At 45.6% G+C, this 26,344-nt stretch overlaps 2 protein-coding genes and 1 pseudogene across 2 annotated transcripts; all 3 read right to left on the bottom strand.

The window, feature by feature from the left end:
* Positions 1 to 3,301: 3,301 nt before the first annotated feature.
* LOC137889733 (olfactory receptor 6K3-like) lies at positions 3,302 to 4,249 on the bottom strand. Its single transcript, XM_068733744.1, has one exon. It carries the CDS (start codon positions 4,247 to 4,249, stop codon positions 3,302 to 3,304), a length of 948 nt encoding a protein of 315 aa, XP_068589845.1.
* Positions 4,250 to 15,455: 11,206 nt separating this feature from the next.
* On the bottom strand, positions 15,456 to 16,323 carry LOC137890119 (olfactory receptor 13C2-like; annotated as a pseudogene).
* Positions 16,324 to 24,584: 8,261 nt separating this feature from the next.
* Positions 24,585 to 25,505, bottom strand: LOC137890111 (olfactory receptor 11A1-like). Its single transcript, XM_068734216.1, has one exon. It carries the CDS (start codon positions 25,503 to 25,505, stop codon positions 24,585 to 24,587), a length of 921 nt encoding a protein of 306 aa, XP_068590317.1.
* Positions 25,506 to 26,344: the final 839 nt, after the last annotated feature.

Below are 26,344 nucleotides of genomic sequence, written 5' to 3'. Positions count from 1 at the left end.
ACTTCTGAGGAAACTCGCCTGGCTCCGCTCACTACAGTTACTCCTGACGTCTACCCTGCTTCCTCTGGTAACATGCACTCGGCCGAGGAGCTTCTACCAGTCGCGTCAGTTATGGCAGCTTTCCTCCTTTGGATCCGGGCTCTTGGTAAATTGCCAGGTTTAGTTTTAATGGCTAGGATTTATAAAACCGTAAGGGGTTGTTAAGTGGACTGGGAACTAGGATAACCATACAGAACTCGGTTGTTATACACACAATAGATTTAACCTTTCACTGCCACGAGGAACATTTACTACTAGGTAAAACGAATCTCCTGAGATATTTACTTTAAATGCAGATATAGCAGATATATTTATTGCAGGATAGTTTAGCAGGGGCACAGCAAGAGCTCACACAAAATGATTACTTATTCAAAATAATACTGTTCATAGATTCGATTCGTAACAATTTCTTTTAAATCATAATGTTTTTATATACTCATCATTTCGGTGCCGAGGCTCGGTGGAGCTGGATTGAAGAAATAATAAATCCTTTTGGGGTTTTTAGGAGCTGAGGTCCGGCCGGAACCTTCAGCTCCTCCTGCGTGGGACGACAAAGTCCGTTCAGCGATCCTTCAGGCTCAGTACAAAGTCTTTAGGACTGCATCCTTCTATTGTCTGGTTGTTAAAGTCACACAGGGGGGAGAAAAAATCTCTGTCTTTTAATCCTTGATCACGAACTGCGGTCATCTCTCCGTGAGCAAAGACGAAGTCCTCCGTTGCGGTTGTTGAACAAGGTCCAGTGGTCTCTGTTGAGCACTTGGAAGGTGTCCCGCGATGAATCCCCGTCTTGCTTTTGCAAGTCACACTCTTTATAGCCCCTTTTGGGCTCTCTCCCCTTTTCCCCAACACTCCCTTTTTACTGGCACATGATTAACATTACTTCATTGATTCTCTGCGTACGTGCTTGGTTACACCCAAATATGGCCTCATCTCTAAGGCCCACTCCCCACACTTCTTCCTCATTCTGGTACTTTCCGCTACTCTCCTTTCACATGTGAAACCCATCTTGACCTCAACGGCTGTGGTCCACACCCAAGCCTACTTCTCCTTTTTAGCATACTTCCCCTTTTTTCAGCTCTTTACACATACATTAGTGCTTCAGCACGCACAGACTATTCGTTTTACTCAATCACGTTTATAGATTCATCATTATTATCAGTTTACATTTGTTAAATCACTTCATATATTTTTGTAATACACACACTTTGCTTATAATGATTATTGGAATTGTACTTCCTTCTATAAGTATACGCTTTGTGTCCATTTTAGCCTGCTCTACATACCGATCATGTATTGCTTCTGTAAGGCAGTCTTCCTGGGATCTCAACCCCTTTTTGACACTGCCAAGGTGTCAGCTGTTACGTCCCGGCTCGTCCCTGACTCACGTAAACAGCTGCAACGGTTCCTGGGGTTCACTAACTTCTACCGGAGGTTCATCCGCGGCCATAGCACCATGCCCCACTCACAACCCTTCTGCCCCTATCCTCCAAGTCCCTGACCCTGAGAGACAGTTTGTTGTGGAGGTGGATGCCTCCAATGTTAGGGTGGGAGCAATCCTATCCCAGTGGGCTGCCAACAACCAGAAGCTCCACCCCTGCGCCTTCTTTTCTAGTCTAACGGCCAGACTGAGCGCAAGAACCAGGAGATGGAGACAGCTCTACGGTGCAAGTGTGGCTGTCGACCCAGGACCTAACCTTGCGGGTAGAGTCTAAGAAGTTTGTACCCAGGTTTATTGGCCCATTCGAGATCCAGAAGGCTGGTGCAAGAGAGTCTACTGGTTCCTGCTGCTCAGCCTCCACCACCACCTCGATTCATCGATGGAGGTCCTGCCTACACGGTTCGCCGCCTGCTTCATTTCTGCCACCGTGGGAGAGGCCTGCAATGCCTGGTCGACTGGGAGGGCTACGTTCCAGAAGAAAGATCCTGGGTCCCAGGTTGACACATTCTGGATGCCCCTCTCATCAGGGAGTTTCACCGCTGCCATACTGACCAGCCCTCCAAGGCCTCTGTGCCCACTGGGGCTACCCAGCTAGACTCTGTTCCCCCTCTTCCATCTGTAACTTCAGATGTTGGGGAGGATGAAGAGGAGCCGTCTTCTGGCGAGGACAACTCACCCACTGATGCTGAGGAGAAGGAGGTCGAGATGGATATGTGTGATAAATAAATATTAACATTTTCCATCAAAAGAAAGCGCTGCAGCCTGTAAGGCCACTTGTTCCAGCTCACTACAGTCCAGTTCAATTTTATAATGTTTCAGTGGGTAACTGTGAGTATTTATACACAGTACACTATGAGTATACATAACATATTGTACAAATATTTTTTCCATAAATTATGAAAATAATCCCAACACTAGATATATTTCTGTAATAATGTAACGGATTCATTTGAGGAAACAAGAGAACATTATTTTCCATGGAGGTGTTTTTGTGTCTTATCAATGATTTAAGATAGTGAAGGCATATTTATTGAACAATTTAATTCATACTTTGATAGAAATCAAACATGCTCATTTTCATTTTCATGAATTAACACTCCAAAAAAGTAAAAAAGTTTCCATCAAAGTTTTGTGCAAAATATTTGCTCTGATAATTTATGACGTTATGAAGAAAAAACAGCTTCATCTTGTATGTTTTCCTCACCTCATGCATTTAAAGGGGACACTTCCTGTTTGATGCTGGCCCCTCCCACCTTCATGATGTCACACCAATGAGAGCATACAATTTTAATAACCTGATTTCAGAGCCACAGCTCAACAAGAGATTCTATTTTCACACATTAGGTGAGAAAACACAGTGTGTTGCTCTACTGTCAGATGTTTAACCCCATGTCAGTAGCCCTTAATTACATTACATTACATTACATTACAGTCATTTATCAGACGCTTTTATCCAAAGTGACTTACAATTCAGTATCTATTTACACACCGTAGACGCAGCTACGGGAGACATTTTGGGGTTAAGTGTCTTGCTCAAGGACACATTGACATGAGACTAGTGGAAAAGGAGCCTGGGATCGAACCGCCGACCCTCTGATTGAACGGCGGCCCTGCTCTCCACTCAGCCACAGCCACCCTAATTCACCTTATTAAGGCCATAAACATGCAGTTATTAATCAGCACATAGTATGATTTATTTCTCTAATTTAAGAATGAGCACTTGAGATGTATTTTAGGGAGCCAGGGGATCTATTTTCTTCAAATATATTCAGATTTTTTTAATTGAGCGTAAACATACAGATATAATCAGTAAAATCAGAGTTATTATATTCTAGAAGGACCAGAAAACTTCTTTTGTATTTTAAAAAATCTAAAAACGACTCCTCTGATCTGAGGCAGACTCAGGCCGTAAACTAGAGGGTTACTGATCGTTGGAATGATCACAAACTCCAGAGATAAGACCACGATAACAATCGGATTGACTTCATCGGCCTTGAAACGACTGAGCGTGACCTCGCAGAGAATTGAGAAAAAATAGTTTATGAACGTCACGATGTGAGGGAGACAGGTTCGTAACGCTTTTCCTCTGAATTCTGACGAGCTGCTCCTTAAAACCAGCAGAATGTGCAGGTAGGAGTACAGGATGAAGAACAGGGGCACGAGGGTGGTCGATACGATAAATAAAGTTCCTACTATTCGGTTCACAGTCGTGTCCACACAGGAGAGCTGGACCACCGAACAAAAGAGCCGGTGCACTTTGTTTCCACACAAAGGCAATCGAACAGTGAGATAAACCAAAACGCCGACAGCAAATGCAGGAAAAAGCAAAGCGAACATGAGAAGATACGTCACCGTCATGGACGTCATTTTACTGTGATAGCGTAAGGGCTGGCATATAGCAACAAATCTATCGTAGGCCATGACGCCGAGAATCATGAGCTCACTAGTTGCATAACTGTAGATGACATAGATCTGAATGAAACATGACGGACGTGAGATCAAATGAGTGTCAGACAGAATGTCCATCAGAAACCTGGGGAAGAAGCCGGCTGAGCCGTACAGAGAGTTAAAAGACAGACAGCAGATGAAGATATACATGGGCTGATGCAGAGACTTCTCCAGGCAGACTGTCAGAATGATGACAACGTTAGCAGAGATTATAGTCACGTAGAGCAACAGACACAGACTGAAGAACAGATATCTGAGGGGCCCAAAGTCTGCAAACAGAGTGAACTGAAAGTAGAGAGGATTCAGGCTGCTGTTGCTCTTCATGTCTGCAGCAAAGCAAAGCTGGAAAAAGAGAAGTGAGAGTGATGGAGAGAGGACAAACAAATTAAAAGATGATGTAAAGGAGAGTTATTAGGGATTCAAATGGACTGAATAACATGTTCTATTGAACACTTATTCCAACAGGACACATAACACAAGCCTGCGTACATGTAAGTTACATTAACTGCATATTTCAAACTTGATCATATTCAGCATAACTAACACATAGTTCAAAAAGACATGTTAAAATACACACAAGAGGGAAACATGTCAGTATCTCATGGACTAAATGCACAAGCAACCAAACATTTGTTCACATATTATATTTCAGTTCAATGAATGGAGAAGAGATGTATCCAGGTTACCAAGGCTCACAAGGGAAAACATTAACATTATTCACAGACAAAGTCACAACTGCAATCAACCAGTTTGAAAAGCTTTCACAGTTTATGGAATTTGTCCATAGTACATATATCAACAAGTATCAACAAAATATACCGTTAATAGTGTTCATACCAGTCCTGTGGTCTCTTCAGCTCATAAAGTCATAAAGACATTCAGTCAACAGTCTCTGCATCAGTGTAGTAAATACACTGCATCCTCCCCTGACCTAGAGCACACTGAGGAAGCTGCTGAACTTTTATCATGTTGTTCTCCAGAACTGAGAACAACAACCTGTGCACACAAGGTCCAAAGGGAGATACGGTGTGTCACAAACAGACTACATGTGTTGGACTGTCGTGTTGCCAAGTTATACCCAAGTCCAGACTTCTAAATGTATCAAGTGTTTCTAGTATTTGAAATTTTCCATTATTTGGTGTTGCACACTTTTGAGGTCACAGAGTTCAGGACACACTGACATCACATGCAAACACATCCTCTTCAAACATATATTAAAAGATCTTCAAGGGCGGATATTTAATTTCACTGTTTGTTGGGGGGGGGGGAACAAAATTCTGAAGGGAACACCAAAGGTGCTGCCAAAAGTCAGGAAAGACTGAATAAAGGACGTGTTTGATGGGATGATTGGGTGTCGAGGAGTCAGATGAAAAGGGGCACTATGCCGGGGGGAAGAACGGGAGTCAAAGGTTGGTCGAGGTTGTGATCGGTTGGATGATTGGGGGTAAGGTTTTCTGCTTCATCATCCCCCAAAGTAACTTGACTGGACTCGGTGTGAATGGGCTCTTTGGATGTCACTATGGTGGCCTTGGATGTAGTTATGGTAAACTTGGTTAGACCAGCGGCCGAGAACTTTAATCGTGTGGTCTGGGATTCCTTGTCTGGAAGCGGTTGAAGTGATTCAAGTGTGAAAGCCTTGAAAACGCGGAATGAGCACATGTAGGTAAGGTGAAAGAACGGGGTAACGGGGCACTGATGACGCAGTGGGTGGCTGGTGAGAAGGAGCCTCACTCAAGTTGCAAGCCAGAAAAGAGCATGCCACAAACACAAGGTAATAGAGCTCTGTGTCAATTGAACTGCTGGAAGCAGCCTGCGGCTTGGGATGCAAAGAGGACCTGATATATATATATAGAAAACAGAGTTGCCAAACTGAACAGTTTGTGTCGCGATACAAGTAAAAAGCAAAGGCAAATTCCACTGCTGTAAGTAACCTTGAATCTTGAGCCAATGATTGTCTGAGCTGGGCTGAACCAAAAGGTATTGAGACCCCCAGTTTTTAGATAGATAAATAGATAGATAGATCGTAACTTTATTGATCCCGCGAGGGGAAATTATTTCGTTACAAGCAGCAATAGGTTCCAGAGCAGCAATAGTTTACAGGTATAAAAATGTTAATATTATATATTAAAAAAAAAGAAAGAAAAATACACATGTCACAATACACAATATATACAATTATAAAAGAGTAAAGATGTTATATAAAAAATGCACACTATATACACAGTGAATAGAATAACAGAATCATATTAAATCAACTAAATAAACAGTAGTGCAGAGGTTTAACCAACAGTGAATGATTTGGCCCGAGGTGATTTGTTATACAGTCTGATTGCGGTAGGCAGGAACGTTCTCCTGTACCTGTCCTTGTGACAGCGGAGCTGGATCAGTCTGTTGGACAAAGTGCTCCACTGTCCCTGCAGTAGGTGGTGGAGAGGGTGGTCCTGGTTATCCAATATGGATAATAATTTCTTCAGTGTCCTCCTCTGCACCACCTGTTCCAGATAGTCTTGTTTACAGCCGATGATGGAGCCGGCCTTCTTAACCAGTTTGTTAAGTCTGTTGGTGTCTCCGGCTCCAATGCTGCTCCCCCAGCAGACTACGGAGAAGTACAGTGCACTGGCCACAACAGACTGGTAGAACATCTCCAACATCTTACTGCACACGTTGAAGGATCTAAGTTTCCTCAAGAAAAAGAGTCGACTCATCCCCTTCTTGTACACAGCGTTGATGTTGGCCTTCCAGTTCAGTCTGCTGTCGATGAAGACACCCAGGTACTTGTACTCCTTCACCATGTCCACGTTCTCTCCCAGAACTCTCAGCGGCTGTGGAGCCGTCGTCCTCCTCCTGAAGTCGACCACCATCTCTCTGGTCTTGGCCACGTTCAGAAGCAGGTGATTTCTACCGGCCCACTCCACAAAGTCATCCACTACTGCCCTGTACTCCTCCTCCTGTCCGTCCCTTATACACCCGACCACTGCAGAGTTATCAGAGAACTTCTGCAGATGGCATGACCCAGAGTTGTACTGGAAGTCAGTGGTGTATAAGGTGAACAGGAAGGGAGACAGAACAGTTCCCTGTGGGGCTCCAGTATCACTGACCACCGTGTCAGACAGCACACGGCCCAGTCGGACAAACTGTGGTCTGCCTGTGAGGTAGTCAGTGATCCAGGAGACGGTGGACGCGTTAACCCCCACCTCCCGCAGCTTCTCACTCAGTAGCACTGGTTGGATGGTGTTGAATGCACTGGAGAAAACAAAGAAAGTGATTCTCACAGAGCCACCGGTTCCATCCAGGTGTGACTGAGCTCGTTGCAGCAGGTAGATGATGGCGTCGTCCACTCCCACATGAGTCTGGTATGCAAATGTAAGAACTGAACTTAAAAACTTCAGTGGTCTCTTTAAGTGGAGAAGAGTTACAGGCCCCACTTCACCACAGCTCCTCTCCTGATCCTCCCTGAGGTTAATTCTCACCAACCTATTTGGGATGGGCATGACTACAGCCTGAATAACTACCCCATAAGTGGCAACTACTATTAATATAAGCAAGCAAAATCACCTCTGCCTGTCACAGCTCTGCCCCTTCTCTCCTGTCACTTTATCTCTCACTCACCTATTCAGCTCATTCAGTGCACCTGTTAGTCACACCCTCCTCATCAGCCCAATCACTCTTACCTGCTCTCTCTGCTGCACCTACTATTTAGACCCCAGCCTCACACACACTCACTGCCAGATCGTTCTCCACTTTCATTCAAGACCTTCCAGCGTTTCCCTTTGGACTAATTCCCCGTTACCAACCCTGCCTGTCTTGGACTACTCCGCCTTGCCTCTGCCCCGATAATTCACTCAGCCTTCTGTCCCCAACCCCGAGATACCGACCCTGCCTGTTTGTGACTACCCTGCCTTGCCTCTGCCCCGGTAATTCACTCAGCCTTCTGTCCCCGACCACGAGAGACTGCCGCTGTATTCCTGTGAAGATTCTACCTGTTGTGTGTTACGAAGAAAATAAAGCTTTGATTCAAATCATCCCTGGTGTTTGTCGTACTGCTCCTGGGTCCTTACTACACCCGTTACAGTACGATCTGGCCATAACATGGATCCAGCAGACGGCACCACGTCATGGGCCCGGCTCGAGGCGATCAAAGAGGCGATGTAGCAAACCGAGACCATGGTGGTCACCAACACCGGCGAGGTTAGCCACAACCTGTGGGGAACGGCGGAATGGGATCGCCGTACTCCTGCCTGTGCTTCCTTCCGGTCCTTCTCCGCCGAACTAAGCAAGGTTTTCGGAGTGGTGTCCATGGGACCGGACGTCACCGGAGGGCTAATGAGGCTCCAGCAGGGCCACCGATCTGTCACAGACTATGCCATTGATTTCCAGACCCAGGCACAATTAAGTTCATGGAACATGGACGCCCAGTGTGACGCATATCTGCTCGGTCTAGCAGACTACGTCAAGGATGAACTCATCACGTTCGAGCTACCCACATCTCTGGATGGACTTATCGAGGCAACCTCCAGAGTGGGTTGCCGCATCCAGGTCAGGTGGCTGGCAAAGCGCCGGGAACAGTCAAGTCAGGGGCAACCTCCTCGCTTTCCTCATGCCACAGCTCTGGAGTACACGCCGACGCGTCCTCAATAGAGCGAACCCATGCAAGTGGGACGTACTGGACTATCTACGGAGGAATGTGAGCGGCGCCAATGGGGGAATCTCTGCATGTACTGTGGCCAGGTGGGTAATTTTTCTCACAATTGCTTGTTAAAAGCCCGGGCTTGCCAGTAAGAAGGGAAGTACTGGTGAGCCGAGCAGTTTCCCGACCCTCCGCCTGTCGACGACCACTTTTCCACGCCCAGCTACTATTAACCGGGTCTTCCCATACAATTTCTACCTTCCTGGATTCTGGAGCAGACGCGTCTATTATGGACGAGGAACCCGTGACACAGTTGGGGATTGACAGGATACCTCTTCCCCAGGCTGTTCCAGCCAGCGCCCTGGACGGTCATCTTCTGGGGACAGTGACGCACCAAACCGTTCCGGTCCACATGCTGCTGTCCGGCAACCACCACAAGACCATCAGCTTCCACATCCTGCAAACCCCTCACATCCCCCTCATTCTGGGATACCCCTGGCTGCGTCGACACAATCCTCACATCGACTGGACTACGGGGTTTTTTCGGGGTTGGAGCCCGTCCTGTCATCTAGTCTGCCTGAAGCAAGCCGCCGTTCCATGAGGTCCTGTGCTCACCAATTTCACGCCTGAACTTACAGGGGTTCCCGCGGAATACTTGGACTATAAGGAGGTGTTCAACAAGTCCAGGGCCATGTCTCTGCCTCCCCACCATCTGTATGATGCGACGGCCTTCAAGCTACTTCAAGGAACCACCATCTTCTCCAAGCTCGACCTCCGCAATGCCTATCACCTGGTCTGGATCAGAGAAAGGGATGAGTGGAAGACGGCATTCAATATACCTAAAAGACATTACGAATACCTTGTAATGCCCTTGGGCTTAACCAATGCCCCCACCATCTTCCAGGCCCTGGTTAATGACGTACTCCGAGACATGTTGGACCGGCACGTATTCGTCTACCTTGACGACATCTTGATCTTCTCCAAGAACCAAGAGGAACATGTGCACCACATCCAGTCCGTGCTTCAACGCCTAGTGGAGAACTCCCTGTTTTTGAAGGTGGAGAAGTGCGAGTTTCATGTTCCCACGGTTTCATTCCTGGGATATATCGTTTCCCAGGGCAGCATCCAGATGGATCTCGATAAAGTTGGGGCCGTCACTACCTGGCCTGTCCCTAACTAAGCAACTTCAATGTTTCCTGGGGTTCGCCAATTTCTATCGGAGGTCATCAGGAACTACAGCGCGGTCGTTTCCCCACTCACTGCCTTCACCTCCTCAAAGATCCCTTTCCTGTGGACCTCTGCAGCCGAAGAGGCCTTCCAGAACCTGAAGTCCAGGTTCACCTCAGCACCCATCCTCCAAGTCCCGGGTCCGGACAAACAATTTGTGGTAGAGGTGGATGCCTCCGACATAGGGGTTGGGGGTGTTCTGTCACAGCACTCGGCCACTGACCAAAAGCTCCATCCCTACGTCTTTTTCTCGCGTCAGCTTTCCTCCGCCGAGAGAAACTATGACATCGGTAACTGAGAACTACTAGCAGTGAAGCTGGCCCTGGAGGAGTGGCGGCATTGGTTGGAGGTGACCAAACTTCCATTTCTGGTTTGGACCGACCATAAGAACCTGGAGTACATCCACACAGCCAAGAGACTCAATTCTCGACAGGCCAGGTGTTCTCTATTCTTCACAAGGTTCCACTTCACGCTCTCCTATCGCCCCGGGTCCTGCAATGTCAAGCCTGATGCCCTTTCCTGTCAGTTCCAGGGGGAGGAGGAACCTACATCTGGCTCCTCATCCATCCTTCCTGTCTCCTGCCAAGTAGCTGTCCTCACTTGGGATATTGAGGAGTCAGTGAGGGCCGCGACTAGGGGTCAAGCTGGTCCCAGCGCATGCCCTCCTAACAGCCTGTTCGTCCCTCAGGGCCTTTGGTCCGACGTCCTCCAGTGGGCCCACTCCTCGAAACTTACCTGCCACCCGGGTATCCAAAGGACCCAGGACACTCTTCGGCAGCGCTTCTGGTGGGTCTCGCTCAACAAAGACACCAAGAAATTCATCAACGCCTGCCCAGTCTGCAATAAACACAAGCCTTCTCACCAGGCTCTGGCCGGACTCCTGCAGCCTCTCCCAGTGCCTCATCGTCCGTGGTCTCACATCTCCCTGGACTTTGTCACTGGACTACCACCATCTGAGGGCCACACCGTCATCCTGACAGTGGTCGACAGATTTAGCAAGCTGGCCCATTTTATTCCTCTGCCAAAACTCCCGTCTGCTAATGAGACAGCAGAACTCATCTCCCTACACATCTTCCGCCTGCATGGGATCACAGTCGATGTAGTCTTCGACCGAGGTCCTCAATTCACCTCCATCTTCTGGAGGAAATTCTGCGTTCTGCTGGGGGCCACTGGTCTGTCCTATGGGTTACATCCCCAAACCAACGGCCAGACGGAGAGGAAGAACCAGGAGATGGAAACAGCCCTCTGCTGCTTGGTCTCCCGGAATCCTACCTCCTGATCCCGCCAGCTGATGTGGGAAGAATATGCGCACAACTCCCTGACCAGCGTCGCCACAGGCTTGTCACCCTTCCTGTTCCCCATGTTGGAGAAGGAGGTTTCCTGCCCTTCAGTCCAGACCTTCATCCGCCGCTGCCACCAGACCTGGACGAAGACCCGAGCAACCCTGCTCCAGTCTGCCGACGCCGCGAATCAGCGGCTAACTGACACCACACTCCAGCCCCCATCTACCAGGTGTGAGGCTCAAGCTCCCCAGAGCCATGCACATCCACCCCACATTCCACGTATCCAAGGTCAAACCTGTCCGGGAGAGTCCATTGGTGCCAGCTGCTCCTCCTCCTCTGCCCCCTCATCTTGTCGAAGGAGGCCCTGTCTTCACGGTTCATCGCCTGCTTCGCTCCCCCCGCTGGGGGTCTTCAGTACCTGGTCGAATGGGAAGGGTACGGTCCGGAAGAGAGGCAATGGGTACCGGCTCGTAAAATCTCCGACCCCCGAACCATAGCCAGGTTTCATCGGCAGCACCCAGAACAGCCATCCAGGACCAAGACGCTTGCCAGAAAGACCCAGCAGGTTCCCGGTGTGGACTATGAGGGCCCTTCCTCCGGGGCAAAGGAACCCTACCCTCAGACTCCCACCACCCACCAGAAATGCAGAAATGACCGTGGAGATAGCCTTTGGCAGACTCAAGGGCAGGTGGTCATATCTGCTGAGTCAGAAACACACCCACATCACTTTTGCAAGCAAAATCACCTCTGCCGGATGTTTTTCTTGACAGTTTTTGTGAGCTGCATAGCAAATGTGTTGATGAGGAAGAAGCTATATCTGGAGAAGATGGCCAGGATATAGAATATAATGCTAGAAATGGAGCAAAAGACCTCAGACGAACGTCATAAGCAGTTGACAGCAGCCGAGCAGGACACTTCATACAAACGGCCTGGGAACTGGACAGTAGCGGGGCAAGAGGCGTCAGACAAATGGCCTGGGGATTAGAAAGCAGAGGATAAAAATGACCATAGGGACAGGGAAAGAGACATTGAGGCCGACCAAAGGATGCTATGAGGTGTTGGGTAGCAGAGAGTTCGAGGAACTGGGCAGCAAAGAAAGCCGATAAGCTTTAAAAAGCCCTGCTCTCCACTTAGCCACGGTCACCCCTCCACCTGCCCCATGGCTGTCGGACTCAGTGCGTACTGATAGACGGAGCCTAAGAGAGGCACAGTGTAAATGGAGAAAAGGAAAACTCCCGGAGGACCTTCTTAACTTCCAAGTTCTTCTTTCCACGTTTTCCTCCTCTCTATCTACTGTTAAAGCTGCGTTCTTCCGCTCTAAAATCCTAACCTCTGCTTCCAATCCTAAAAAACTCTTCGAAACTTTCTCTTCACTCCTCCAACCCCCACCCCCTCCTCCTACTTCCTCCCTTCACCCTGATGATTTTGCCAACTTCTTTGACAAGAAGGTAAACGATATCAGATCCTCCTTCTCTCAGCCCCTCTCTCCCTGTCCACCCTCTCCCTCTCTACCATGTCCAGCCCTCCCCCACAGCTTTCCCTCCCTTCTCCATGCCCCATCTTACCCTATCTGGCTCCCCTAACGAGGTCCTCAACCTTGTTACATCTAACCGCCCCACCACGTGCTCCCTTGACCCGATCCCTTCCCCTCTTCTTCAGTCTATTGCAAAAGAACTCCTTCCTTTCCTCACCCACCTCATCAACGCATCTCTTGTTTCAGGATGCTTTCCCACGGCTTTCAAGACTGCCAGAGTCACCCCCCTTCTGAAGAAACCATCACTTGACCCCTCTGATGTCAAGAACTTCAGACCGGTTTCTCTTCTACTCTTTCTATCCAAAACACTTGAACGTGCTGTCTTTAACAAACTGTCTTCCTATCTCCACCAGAACAACCTCTTGGACCCCCACCAGTCCGGGTTCAAAGTGGGTCACTCGACAGAGACAGCCCTCCTTGCTATGACAGAGGAGAGAGAGTTTGCTCTCACAGCATGATTCTCCTGGACCTGTCTGCGAGCGTTTGACACAGTTCACCACCAGATCCTCCTCTCCACCCTCGAGGGGATGGGCATCTCAGGCTCTGCACTCTCCCTGTTTGCATCCTACCTGACGGGTCGATCCTACCAGGTGACCTGGAGGGGGGCCGTGTCGGAACCACGCATGCTGACTACGGGGTCTCCACAAGGTTCAGTTCTGGGCCCCCTTCTCTTCTCGCTCTACACAACATCTCTGGGTTCTGTTATTCGCTCGCATGACTTCTCCTACCATTGTTATGCCGATGACACCCAGCTGGTCTTGTCATTTTCCCCCGGTGACACTCAAGTGGAGGCACGCATTTCTGCGTGCTTGGCTGACATCTCAAAGTGGATGACGACACACCACCTCAAGCTCAACCTAGACAAAACTGAGCTACTGTTTCTCCCAGAGAAGGGTTGCCCGCACCGTGACCTGTCCATCACCATTGATGATACTGTGGTGATGCCGACTCGGACTGCGAGGAACCCGGGTGTGACCCTGGATGACCTCCTGCTGATTCCTGCTATAAAATATCAGGAGGATTCACCCCTTCCTCACTGACGAGACGGCGCAGGTGCTCATCCAGGCTCTTGTCATCTCCCGCCAGGACTACTGACACTCTCTACTTGCCGGAGTCCCGGCGTTGGCCATCAGACCTCTGGAGCTCCAGGCCACGGTCAAGCCCCACCCCCCCTGCGGCGATCGACCCGGTCACGGCTGTTTTCTGTCCTGGCCCCACAGTGGTGGAATGAACTTCCCACTGACATCAGGACAGCTGAGTTGCTGTCCATCTTTCATCAGGCTGAAAACTCACCTCTTCAAGAAGTGCTACCCTGAGCCTTCCACTTAGCACTTACTTTATTCATATTAGTTTGTCTCTGTCCTTTTGCTCTGCTTCATGCTCTTAGATGCTTGTTTAAAAAAGGAGATGCACTTATGACTTCTGGTGACTAGTTCTCTATGTTGAACACACTTATTGTAAGTCGCTTTGGATAAAAGCGTCTGCTAAATGACTATAATGTAATGTAAATAGACGATAAAGCAAGGTATGCTTTAGGGTGGGGATGCACAGTGATTGACAGGGTTAGCAGACAACCAGGTCGACAGGAACAGTATCAAACATAGTCATCATAATCAAACAAAAAAAGGGTTTATGAGCAGCTTTTGTCCTGCAGATATACAGACACAGAATTCTGCCTCTTAATTATTAATATTTCACAGCATTCAGCTCTTCATTGTCAATATTGTGATTATTTATTTGATAATATGTTTTGTCTATATAAGTTCTGCTGCTGACACCGGCTGATCACCACATCTGGACCCATAAGAGAGACGACTAACGTTAAAGTGACTGTGAGGATCTTCTATCTGGCCCTGAACCAGTCTCAGTTTAGTCCTGATCCTCTATGTGAACCAGTCTCAGTGTAGTCCTGATCCTCTATATGAACCAGTCTCAGTGTAGTCCTGATCCTCTATACGAATCAGTCTCAGTGTAGTGCTGATCCTCTATCAGACCTCCATCAGTACAGAGACCATCAGAGAGAAGATGGTCTGTTTCTATAGAGATATTCTTAATGCTCGTCATCGGAGCCACCGGGTCGGATTATGGTTTAACCAGATGAACTCATGCAGGTTCACCAGAACCTCCTTCAGCTCAGACTCGTTATTATCTTCACACTGAGTGTTTGATTACCCATCTGAGGCTTCTTTGTTTTCATAAATATGAGGCAGCTGCACACTGTAAATGATCAAAGTCTACAAATAGCGGTAATAATAACAAAATGCTTTCTTTGATTTATTCTTTTTATTTTTTCACAATACAATTCAAAACCACGTTTTTGATATACTGACAAACACTGAAAAACAAAAGTCAAAGAGAAAACTCATCAGTACCATGAAAGAAGTGATTATTGTTTGACAGCAACAACAGTGTGGTTTATGTTGTTAATGTCTCTCCTGATAGAATTTGACTCCACTTTGCCTCTCAGGGCACCAAATGACAGAAGCACACGCTCCTGCTGTCAACGCTGTTGATTTAACGAGACACCCAGAAACAATGATGTCAATAAAGTTCATCAAAAACAAACATTTCAGAGTGTCGATAGAATCAAATATAAAGTATATCTATTTTATATTTAAATATATAGATTACATTCTAATCTAAGAACTCTTTAACTCTTACAATCACATGTCTAATATCTGTCTAATACATTTCTCCTGTGTTGTTCTTTCACATAACTATATTCAAAGGACATGCAGGGAGTCTCCAGTATATTCTCCATCTTATTAAGGGTCCTTGACTGGAAAAAGATTGAGACACTTCTGCATTAGACCGTTTTGCAGAACAATCCTCTCAGGTGTTTATAAATTTCTTTCATTTTCAGTCCGTATATGATTGGATTAAAGAGAGGATGATACAAAATCATTTGTAAACTCAATATAAATTGTAAAGTTTTGGGAAAATTAGCATCCAGTCGAGGTAAAAGAACATCATACGTAACCAAACAAGAAAAGCTGATTAGAACCAGCAGGTGAGGTAAACAGGTCTGTGCAGCTTTGCTCCTGACTTCTCTGCTGCTTCGATAGGTTATTATAAATATTTTTACGTATGTAAAAACTATGAAGAGCAAAGGGAGCAGTACCACATCTACAAGCACGAGCAAACCATATATGTTCAGCAGTTGTGATCTCACACAGTGAAGTTTGTGAATTGTGCTGTTGCAAATGATTCCTTTCAAAGTAAAGCTACAGAGTTTTTGAGAAGCACTCTCCGGTATCGGCACTGACATCTGACAGGCAGGCACAATCCAAGCTAAGATCAGGAGGATTTTAACAGTGTTTTTTGTCATGATGGTTGGATATTTCAGAGGTTTACATATAGACACATATCTGTCATAGGCCATGACTGACAACAGCAAGAACTCTGAACCAGTCAGAGTGTGATATATAAACCTCTGGAAGAGACAGGCCAAGTAAGATATGATCTGCTTCTCAGATAAAAAGTCAATCAGAAGCTTTGGGTAGATAGCAGTGCTGTAAAGAACAGAGTTGATTAATAAAGCTGCAATAAATACGTACATAGGCTCATGGAGGTTTTTGTGAATCACTATAATGCACACAATAGTAGAATTACTGCAGATTATTAGAATATATGCTGTAAACATGATCACAAAATACAGAAATCCATATTTGTTCACTTCCACATGCCCACCAAAAGTTATATATGTCACATTTAATTCATTATCCATTCAGGACAAAACTAAATGTTAATGGATGAAACAGGTGCCTGACTAGAAGTCTCATACCACCTGCATCACACGATTTGATTCAGTCATCCGTACCTTGATGTGCACCAGCAAACACACAAATAGAGAAATGTGGCCTGTTTTTATCTGACTGTTTCAGCCTCCATGAAGCTCATTACACTCTGCAAAGGAAAAGCTGCCAACATGTAAACAACTTCACTGCATATTTCAAACTTATTACATATTATATTTCAGTTCAATGAATGGAGAATAGATGTATCCAGGTTACCAAGGCTCACAAGGGAAAACATTAACATTATTCACAGACAGAGTCACAGCTGCAATCAACCAGTTTGAAAAGCTTTCACAGTTTATGGAAGTTGTCCATAGTACATATATCAACAAGTATCAACAAAATATACCGTTAATAGTGTTCATACCAGTCCTGTGGTCTCTTCAGCTCATAAAGTCATAAAGACATTCAGTCAACAGTCTCTGCATCAGTGTAGTAAATACACTGCATCCTCCCCTGACCTAGAGCACACTGAGGAAGCTGCTGCACTTTTATCATGTTGTTCTCCAGAACTGAGAACAACAACCTGTGCACACAAGGTCCAAAGGGAGATACGGTGTGTCACAAACAGACTACATGTGTTGGACTGTCGTGTTGCCAAGTTATACCCAAGTCCAGTCTTCTAAATGTATCAAGTGTTTCTAGTATTTGAAATTTTCCATTATTTGGTGTTGCACACTTTTGAGGTCACAGAGTTTAGGACACACTGACATCACATGCAAACACATCCTCTTCAAACATATATTAAAAAGTCTTCAAGGGCGGATATTTCATTTCACTGTTTGTTGGGGGGGCAATCGACATAAAAAAGAGCAAATTCTGAAGGGAAGGGATGAAAAGGGGCACTATGCCGGGGGGAAGAACGGGAGTCAAAGGTTGGTCGAGGTTGTGATCGGTTGGATGATTGGGGGTAAGGTTTTCTGCTTCATCATCCCCCAAAGTAACTTGACTGGACTCGGTGTGAATGGGCTCTTTGGATGTCACTATGGTGGCCTTGGATTTAGTTATGGTAAACTTGGTTAGACCAGCGGCCGAGAACTTTAATCGTGTGGTCTGGGATTCCTTGTCTGGAAGCGGTTGAAGTGACTCCAATGTGAAAGGAGTGACCAGGGTATAGATCGAGAGAAATCGGGAGGCATGGAAGAGCCAAGCCTTGAAAACACAGAATGAGCACATGTAGGTAAGGTGAAAGGACGGCATTACGGGGCACTGATGACGCAGTGGGTGGCTGGTGTGAAGGAGCCCCACTCAAGTTGCAAGCCAGAAAAGAGCATGCCACAAACACAAGGTAATAGAGCTCAGAGTCAATTGAACTGCTTGGAGTTGCCAAACTGCAGAATCAAATCCAAAATGGTGGATGTGTAGTAGTTCAGCTCAGCCATACGGGCAGGGAAGACTGAACAGTTTGTGTCGCCAAAAAAAAGGATAATTACACTGCTCTGAGTAACCTTGAATCATGAGCCAATGATTGTTTGAGCTGGGCTGAACCATAAGGTATTGGAGAGCAGCGGAAAAAAAGAGAACAGTTGCTCAGGAGGGCAAGCTTTAAAGATCCACAGGAGCCATAGGGGCTATGCCTTCTTCTGGGTACTCCAACATGTAGGTACCCCTTGAAAATTGCAAGGTAAGACCCAATGAAATATAGTTGAAGGACATCAGGGTGGGTAATCAACTGCACCATTAAAGACTTGTTGGGTCAGGAGATTCAGGATCAGGGGATCGAGTTGACTCAGGTAAGGCAGGCATCAGGGCTAGGAAGAAGGGTTTATTACTTAGAATTGTTGAGACTTGTAACGGGTGTGGTAAGGACCCAGAAGCAGTACGACGGACACACAAAATAGTTGAACAAAGTTTTATTTCAGGCAGAAGACACAACAGGCAAACAGTCTCGGATCAGCTCACATGGAGAAATCCACTCAGTGGAACGCCAAGCCGTCAGGGGAGAAGGCAGACAGAAACCAGAGGAAGCAGAGGCTATTCTCGTGGTTGGGGACAGAAGGCTATGGCAATTTACCGGGGCAGAGGCAAGGCAAAAATCTCGTGGTCGGGGAGAGAAAGCTGATGCAAGGTGGAGAAGTCCAAACAGGCAGGGTGGTCAACGGGAAAACAGTCTGAGGGTAAACACGGAAACTGAAGGAGCTTGAGCCTCACTGTTGATCAGAGGGTCAGAGGGTGCGGTCGACAACCACACCCTCTGACCCACCTGGTAGATGGGGGCTGGAGTGCGGTGTCGGCTTGCCGCTGATTTGCAGCGGTTGGCAGACCGGAGCAGGGTTGCTCGGGCCTTTGTCCAGGTCTGGCGGCAGCTGCGGTTCATAGTCTGGACTGAAGGGCAGGAAAGCTCCTTCTCCAACACGGGGAACAGAGGAGGCTGGAACCCATATGCGCACTGGAAGGATGACAAGCCTGTGGCAGAGCTGGTCAGGGTGTTGTGAGTGTATTCTACCCACATCAGCTGGCGGAACCAGGAGGCAGGATTCCGGGAGACCAAGCAGCAGAGGGCCGTTTTCATCTCCTGGTTCTTCCTCTCCGTCTGGCCGTTGGATTGGGGGTGAAAACCAGAGGACAGACTGACGGTGGCACCCAGCAGACCGCAGAATTCCCTCCAGAAGATGGAGGTGAACTGAGGACCTCGGTCAGAGACTACGTCGACTGTGATCCCATGCAGGCGGAAGATGTGCAGGGAGATGAGTTCTGCCGTCTCATTAGCAGACGGGAGTTTGGACAGAGGAATAAAATGGGCCAGCTTTCTAAATCTGTCGACCACTGTCAGGATGGCGGCGTGGCCCTCAGATGGTGGGCGCCCAGTGACAAAGTCCAGGGAGATGTGGGACCATGGACGATGAGGCACTGGGAGAGGCTGCAGGAGTCCGGCCGGAGCCTGGTGAGAAGGCTTGTGTTGATTGCAGACTGAGCAGGAGTTGATGAATTCCCTGGTGTCCTTGTTGAATGAGACCCACCAGAAGCACTGCTGAAAAGCATCCTGGGTCCTTCGGATGCGTGGGTGACAGGTACATTTTGAGGAGTGGGCCCATTGGAGGACGTCGGACTGAAGGGCCTGAGGGACGAATAGGCGGTTAGGAGGACACGCGCTGGCACCGGCTTGACCCTCAGTCATGGCCCTCACTAATTCCTCAATCTCCCAGGTGAGGACAGCAACTTGGCAGGAGTCAGGAAGGATGGAAGAGGAGCCAGAGGTAGGTTCCTCCTCCCCCTGGAACTGACAGGAAAGGGCATCAGGCTTGGAGGGTGGATGCTGAGGTGAACCTGGACTTAAGGCTTCCTCTGCTGCGGAAGTCCAAAGGAAGAAAATCTTGGAGGAGGTGAGGGCAGTGATTGGGGAAGTGACCGAGCTGTAATTCCTGATGAACCTCCGATATAAGTTGGACTCCAGGAAACATTGAAGCTGCTTGTGGGAGTTTGGGACAGACTAGGTAGTGATGGCAGCAACCTTTGCGGGGCATTTTGATGCTGCCATGGGAAATGATATATCCCAGTAATGAAACTGTGGGAATGTTTTCACATAAAGAGAGTTCTCCAGTAGGAGTTGAAGTACGGATTGGGTGTGGTGCACGTGTTCCTCTTGGTTCTTGGAGAAGATCAGGATGTCATTGAGGTTGACGAATACGTGCCGGTCCAACATGTCCCGGAGCACGTCATTCACCAGGGTCTGGAAAATGGCGGGGGCGTTGGTTAAGCCGAAGGGCATCACAAGGTACTCGTAATGTTCCTTAGGTGTGTTGAATGCCGTTTTCCACTCATCCCCCTCTCTGATCCGGACCAAGTGATAGGCGTTGCGGAGGTCGAGCTTGGAGAAGATGGTGGCTCCTTGAAGTAACTCAAAGGCTGTCGTGATGAGTCGCAAGGGGCACCGGTTCTTCACCGTGATCTCATTCAAGCCGCGGTAGTCAATGCAGGGTCTGAGGGTCTTGTCCTTATCCACGAAGAAGAATCCAGCCCCTTCAGGAGATGACGAGGGGCGGATGAGATTGGCAGCCAAGGAGTCGTTAATGTAATTGTCCATCGCCTCTCTTTCAGGAGCAGACAGGGAGCAGAGGCATCCTTTATGTGGGAACATACCAGGATGGAGGTCGATGGCACAACCATAAGGACGGTGGGAAGGCAGAGACATGGCTTTGGACTTGTTGAAAACCTCCTTAAAGCCCAAGTATTCAGCGGGGATCCATGAAAGTTCAGGCGTGGAGTTGATGAGAGAGGAACCCTATGGTGCGAAATAAGCCCCTTATTTCAGGCAGACTAGGTGACAGGAGTGGCTCCAACTGCGAAAAGCCCCCGTAGTCCAGTCGATGTGGGGGTTGTGTCAACGCAGCCAGGGGTATCCCAGAATAAGGGGAATGCGAGGGGTTTGCAGAATGTGGAAGCTGATGGTCTCGTGGTGGTTGCCGGACAGGAGCATGTGGACCGGAACAGTTTTGATGTATCACTGTCCCCAGAAGATGACCGTCAAGGGCGCTGGCCGGAACAGACTGGGGGAGTGGTATCCGGTCGATCCCCAACTCTAGAACAAGTCCTTCGTCCCGAATCCAGGAAGGTGGAAATAGTCTAGGGCCCCCGGATAAAAGTAGCTTGGCGTGGAATAGTGGTCTTTGGCAGAAGGAGGGTCGGTAAACTGCTCGGCTCACCAGTACCTCCTTGTTTACTGGTGAGCCCGGGTTTTTACCGGGCAGTTGTGAGCAAAATGACTGGCCTGGCCTGGTGCCGCTCTCGTTCCTCCGTGGAGAGTCTAGTACAGGGGTCGGGAACCTTTTTGACTGGGAGAGCCATAAAGGCCAAATATTTCGAAATATATTTCATTGAGAGCCATATAGTATTTTTAGTATCCTTACTATTGCCAAAGCACCCGCAAAGCTAGCGGAATTCCCGTCACCTTGCCTGATCCACACACGTAGTTGCTGCTGACTCGTCTGCACTCTCCGCTGTAGCTCCTCGCATGCCCTTTTCCTGCTGTCCCCCGCTGGATATTTCGATGCAAATGAAGCATGGTGCGTATCGAAGTGCCGCTTTATATTTGACCGTTTCATCGATGCAATTTTATCATTACATATTAGACATACCGCAGATCCTGCTCTGTCCACAAATGCAAATTCCTCTGTCCACGCAGCCTGGAATGCACGGTAATCATCGTCTTTTTTTCTTTTCGCCATCTTTTCCGTTACAAGGGTTGAAGCGGATAAACTAGTTGGCTATCTGATAAAATAGATTTCTTCACCTTTACAATGACCCGGACATGCTCGCGAGCCATTGGTTCCCTACCCGACCCACGGGTGACCCGTGAAATTTATCTTCAAAACTAATTTCTGTTTACTTTAAAATGACACAGTATTATTAAGAAATATCACAAGTATTTTAAAATCAGTTCTAAACTGATTTTTTTTTTTCAACTCAAAATTGTCTGGGAGCCATATGCCGTCACCGGAAGAGCCATATATGGCTCGCGAGCCATAGGTTCCCGACTGCTGGTCTAGTACATCCCACTTGCATGGGTTCGGTCTCTCGAGGAGACAGGTGGATCGGCGTATAATCAGGGGTTGTTGGACGAGTGAGACGAGAAGGTGAGTGTGATGCAGAGTGACGGGGGAGTATGGAAGCTGCCTAAACTTAACTCACTAGCTGTGATCAGTTGTGATCAGTTGTGATCAGTTGTAATCCATCTTCATCAGAAACAGACGTCGCTTCACAGGGAACTTCAGAGGAAACTTTTCATTTCTCTAAAAACATATTTCATGGTTTCCATGGTAACAACACGAGTGAAGGAAACATGGATGTAAATAAGAGACTTTGAAGTCTTCACAGCTGGTTTCATATCTTCCTCTTTTTAATCCTTTAATCAAAACCAGACTGAAGATGAGAGAAATCTCTGAGGACCTCCAGGTGTTGTTATGTCAGGTGACATCACACCAACACTGTTCGATGATGTCACTTTTTCGGGGGGGTTTTCAGTGGAGGAAGTACTCACGTTTGATCGTTTACATAATTTAAAGTACTTATACCACACTTTAAAAATACTCAAAGTAAAAGTACAGTTTCTCCACCAAATCATGTTTCTACCTTTACACTAGCTATTGGTCCACTCCGTCTGTATGTATTTCATGAACATATATATAAACATTTATCCCTCCTCTTCCTGCAGAAGTGCACTTTATTCTGACGATAAAACAAGAAGAAGAGTTCTAGTTGAGCCGGATCGTCATCAGAATGTCAGAAGTATTCCAGCAGAGCCACGATGTGACATCAAAACTCTTTCAGGAGGCCAAAGAGGTCAAAATGTGGTAAGAAGGTTGTGTGTGTGTGTGTGTGTGTGTGTGTGTATGTGTATGTGTGTGTGTATGTGTGTGTGTGTGTGTGTGTGTGTGTGTGTGTGTGTGTGTGTGTGTGTGTGTGTGTGTGTGTGTCCGATCGGTATGATGCAATCTACTGAGATAACAACAGCTGATGAAACAGGAATGAGTGTCTAGTGTGTGTGGACCTCAGGGGACGGCCTGAGTACAGCCACTCTGCAAACAGCTAATTATCACCCAGTGGTCACAGTGTGGCGTCCTCAAGAACCTCAATAATATAATATGATATAACATAATATGATATTATATGATATAATGTAATATAATATAATATAATATAATATGATATAATATGATATTATATGATATCATGTAATATAATATAATATGATATAATATAATATGATATAATGTAATATAATATGATATAATATATTATAATATGATATAATATAATATGATATTATATGATATCATGTAATATGATATAATATAATATAATATGATATAATATAATATGATATTATATGATATCATGTAATATAATATAATATGATATAATATAATATAATATGATATTATATGATATCATGTAATATAATATAATATGATATAATATAATATGATATAATGTAATATAATATAATATAATATAATATAATATGATATAATATAATATGATATTATATGATATCATGTAATATAATATAATATGATATTATATGATATCATGTAATATAATATAATATGATATTATATGATATCATGTAATATAATATAATTTGATATAATATAATATAATATAATATAATATGATATAATATTATATGATATGATATAATATAATATAATATGATATGATATGATATCATATAATATGATATGATATGATATGTTTCTATAGAGTTATTCTTAATGCTCGTCATCGGAGCCACCGGGTTGGATTCTGGTGAAACCAGATGAACTCATGCAGGTTCACCAGAACCTCCTTCAGCTCAGACTCGTTATTATCTTCACACTGAGTGTTTGATTACCCATCTGAGGCTTCTTTGTTTTCATGAATATGAGGCAGCTGCACACTGTAAATGATCAAAGTCTACAAATAGCGGTAATAATAACAAAATGCTTTCTTTGATTTATTCTTTTTAATTTTTCACAATACAATTCAAAACCACGTTTTTGATATACTGACAAACACTGAAAAACAAAAGTCAAAGAGAAAACTCATCAGTATCATGAAAGAAGTGATTATTGTTTGACAGCAACAACAGTGTGGTTTATGTTGTTAATGTCTCTCCTGATAGAATTTGACTCCACTTTGCCTCTCAGGGCACCAAATGACAGAAGCACACGCTCCTGCTGTCAACGCTGTTGATTTAACGAGACACCCAGAAACAATGATGTCAATAAAGTTCATCAAAAACAAACATTTCAGAGTGTCGATAGAATAAAAATGTTGTGTTGTGTTGTTAAGTCAGCCTGAAGAAGCGCTCTGTATTTAGTGTTGGAGCGTTTTTAATTATTACGATCACATTGTTGGAGTTGATGGTGCTTGATACTGTGGCACATGGACGTTTCATGCTACATGCTACATGCTACATGCATTACCTACAGGCCACAGTGTCAATGATCTCTTTATCACTCAGAATTGTTGAGACTAGATAGTTTCATTTCATGTGTTCTGACTGATTTACACAACACAATGAATATAGATTACATTCTAATCTAAGAACTCTTTAACTCTTACAATCACATGTCTAATATCTGTCTAATACATTTCTCCTGTGTTGTTCTTTCACATAACTATATTCAAAGGACATGCAGGGAGTCTCCAGTATATTCTCCATCTTATTAAGGGTCCTTGACTGGAAAAAGATTGAGACACTTCTGCATTAGACCGTTTTGCAGAACAATCCTCTCAGGTGTTTATAAATTTCTTTCATTTTCAGTCCGTATATGATCGGATTAAAGAGAGGATGATACAAAATCATTTGTAAACTCAATATGAATTGTAAAGTTTTGGGAAAATTAGCATCCAGTCGAGCCAAAAGAACATCATACGTAACCAAACAAGAAAAGCTGATTAGAACCAGCAGGTGAGGTAAACAGGTCTGTGCAGCTTTGCTCCTGACTTCTCTGCTGCTTCGATAGGTTATTATAAATATTTTTACGTATGTAAAAACTATGAAGAGCAAAGGGAGCAGTACCACATCTACAAGCACGATCAAACCATATATATTCAGCAGTAATGATCTCACACAGTGAAGTTTGTGAATTGTGCTGTTGCAAATGATTCCTTTCAAAGTAAAGCTACAGAGTTTTTGAGAAGCACTCTCCGGTATCGGCACTGACATCTGACAGGCAGGCACAATCCAAGCTAAGATCAGGAGGATTTTAACAGTGTTTTTTGTCATGATGGTTGGATATTTCAGAGGTTTACATATAGACACATATCTGTCATAGGCCATGACTGACAACAGGAAGAACTCTGAACCAGCCAGAGTGTAATATATAAACCGCTGGAAGAGACAGGCTGAGTAAGATATGATCTGTTTCTCAGATAAAAAGTCAATCAGAAGCTTTGGGTAGATAGCAGTGCTGTAAAGAACAGAGTTGATTAATAAAGCTGCAATAAATACGTACATAGGCTCATGGAGGTTTTTGTGAATCACTATAATGCACACAATAGTAGAATTACTGCAGATTATTAGAATATATGCTGTAAACATGATCACAAAGTACAGAAATCCATATTTGTTCACTTCCACATGCCCACCAAAAGTTATATATGTCACATTTAATTCATTATCCATTCAGGACAAAACTAAATGTTAATGGATGAAACAGGTGCCTGACTAGAAGTCTCATACCACCTGCATCACACGATTTGATTCAGTCATCCGTACCTTGATGTGCACCAGCAAACACACAAACAGAGAAATGTGGCCTGTTTTTATCTGACTGTTTCAGCCTCCATGAAGCTCATTACACTCTGCAAAGGAAAAGCTGCCAACATGTAAACAACTTCACTGCATATTTCAAACTTATTACATATTATATTTCAGTTCAATGAATGGAGAAGAGATGTATCCAGGTTACCAAGGCTCACAAGGGAAAACATTAACATTATTCACAGACAGAGTCACAGCTGCTATCAACCAGTTTGAAAAGCTTTCACAGTTTATGGAAGTTGTCCATAGTACATATATCAACAAGTATCAACAAAATATACCGTTAATAGTGTTCATACCAGTCCTGTGGTCTCTTCAGCTCATAAAGTCATAAAGACATTCAGTCAACAGTCTCTGCATCAGTGTAGTAAATACACTGCATCCTCCCCTGACCTAGAGCACACTGAGGAAGCTGCTGCACTTTTATCATGTTGTTCTCCAGAACTGAGAACAACAACCTGTGCACACAAGGTCCAAAGGGAGATACGGTGTGTCACAAACAGACTACATGTGTTGGACTGTCGTGTTGCCAAGTTATACCCAAGTCCAGTCTTCTAAATGTATCAAGTGTTTCTAGTATTTGAAATTTTCCATTATTTGGTGTTGCACACTTTTGAGGTCACAGAGTTCAGGACACACTGACATCACATGCAAACACATCCTCTTCAAACATATATTAAAAGATCTTCAAGGGCGGATAT

Source organism: Cebidichthys violaceus, unplaced genomic scaffold (assembly GCF_023349555.1).
Source record: "Cebidichthys violaceus isolate CVI_PGR_0920_01 unplaced genomic scaffold, fCebVio1.0.p SCAF_11, whole genome shotgun sequence".
NCBI classification, from domain to species: Eukaryota; Metazoa; Chordata; class Actinopteri; order Perciformes; family Stichaeidae; genus Cebidichthys; species Cebidichthys violaceus.
This window is presented reverse-complemented; position numbering and strand designations above follow the sequence as displayed.

Coding starts and splice junctions, on each gene's coding strand:
- LOC137890111 (XM_068734216.1), bottom strand. CDS start 25,505: ATGGATAATGAATTAAATGTGACATATATAACTTTTGGTGGGCATGTG.
- LOC137889733 (XM_068733744.1), bottom strand. CDS start 4,249: ATGAAGAGCAACAGCAGCCTGAATCCTCTCTACTTTCAGTTCACTCTG.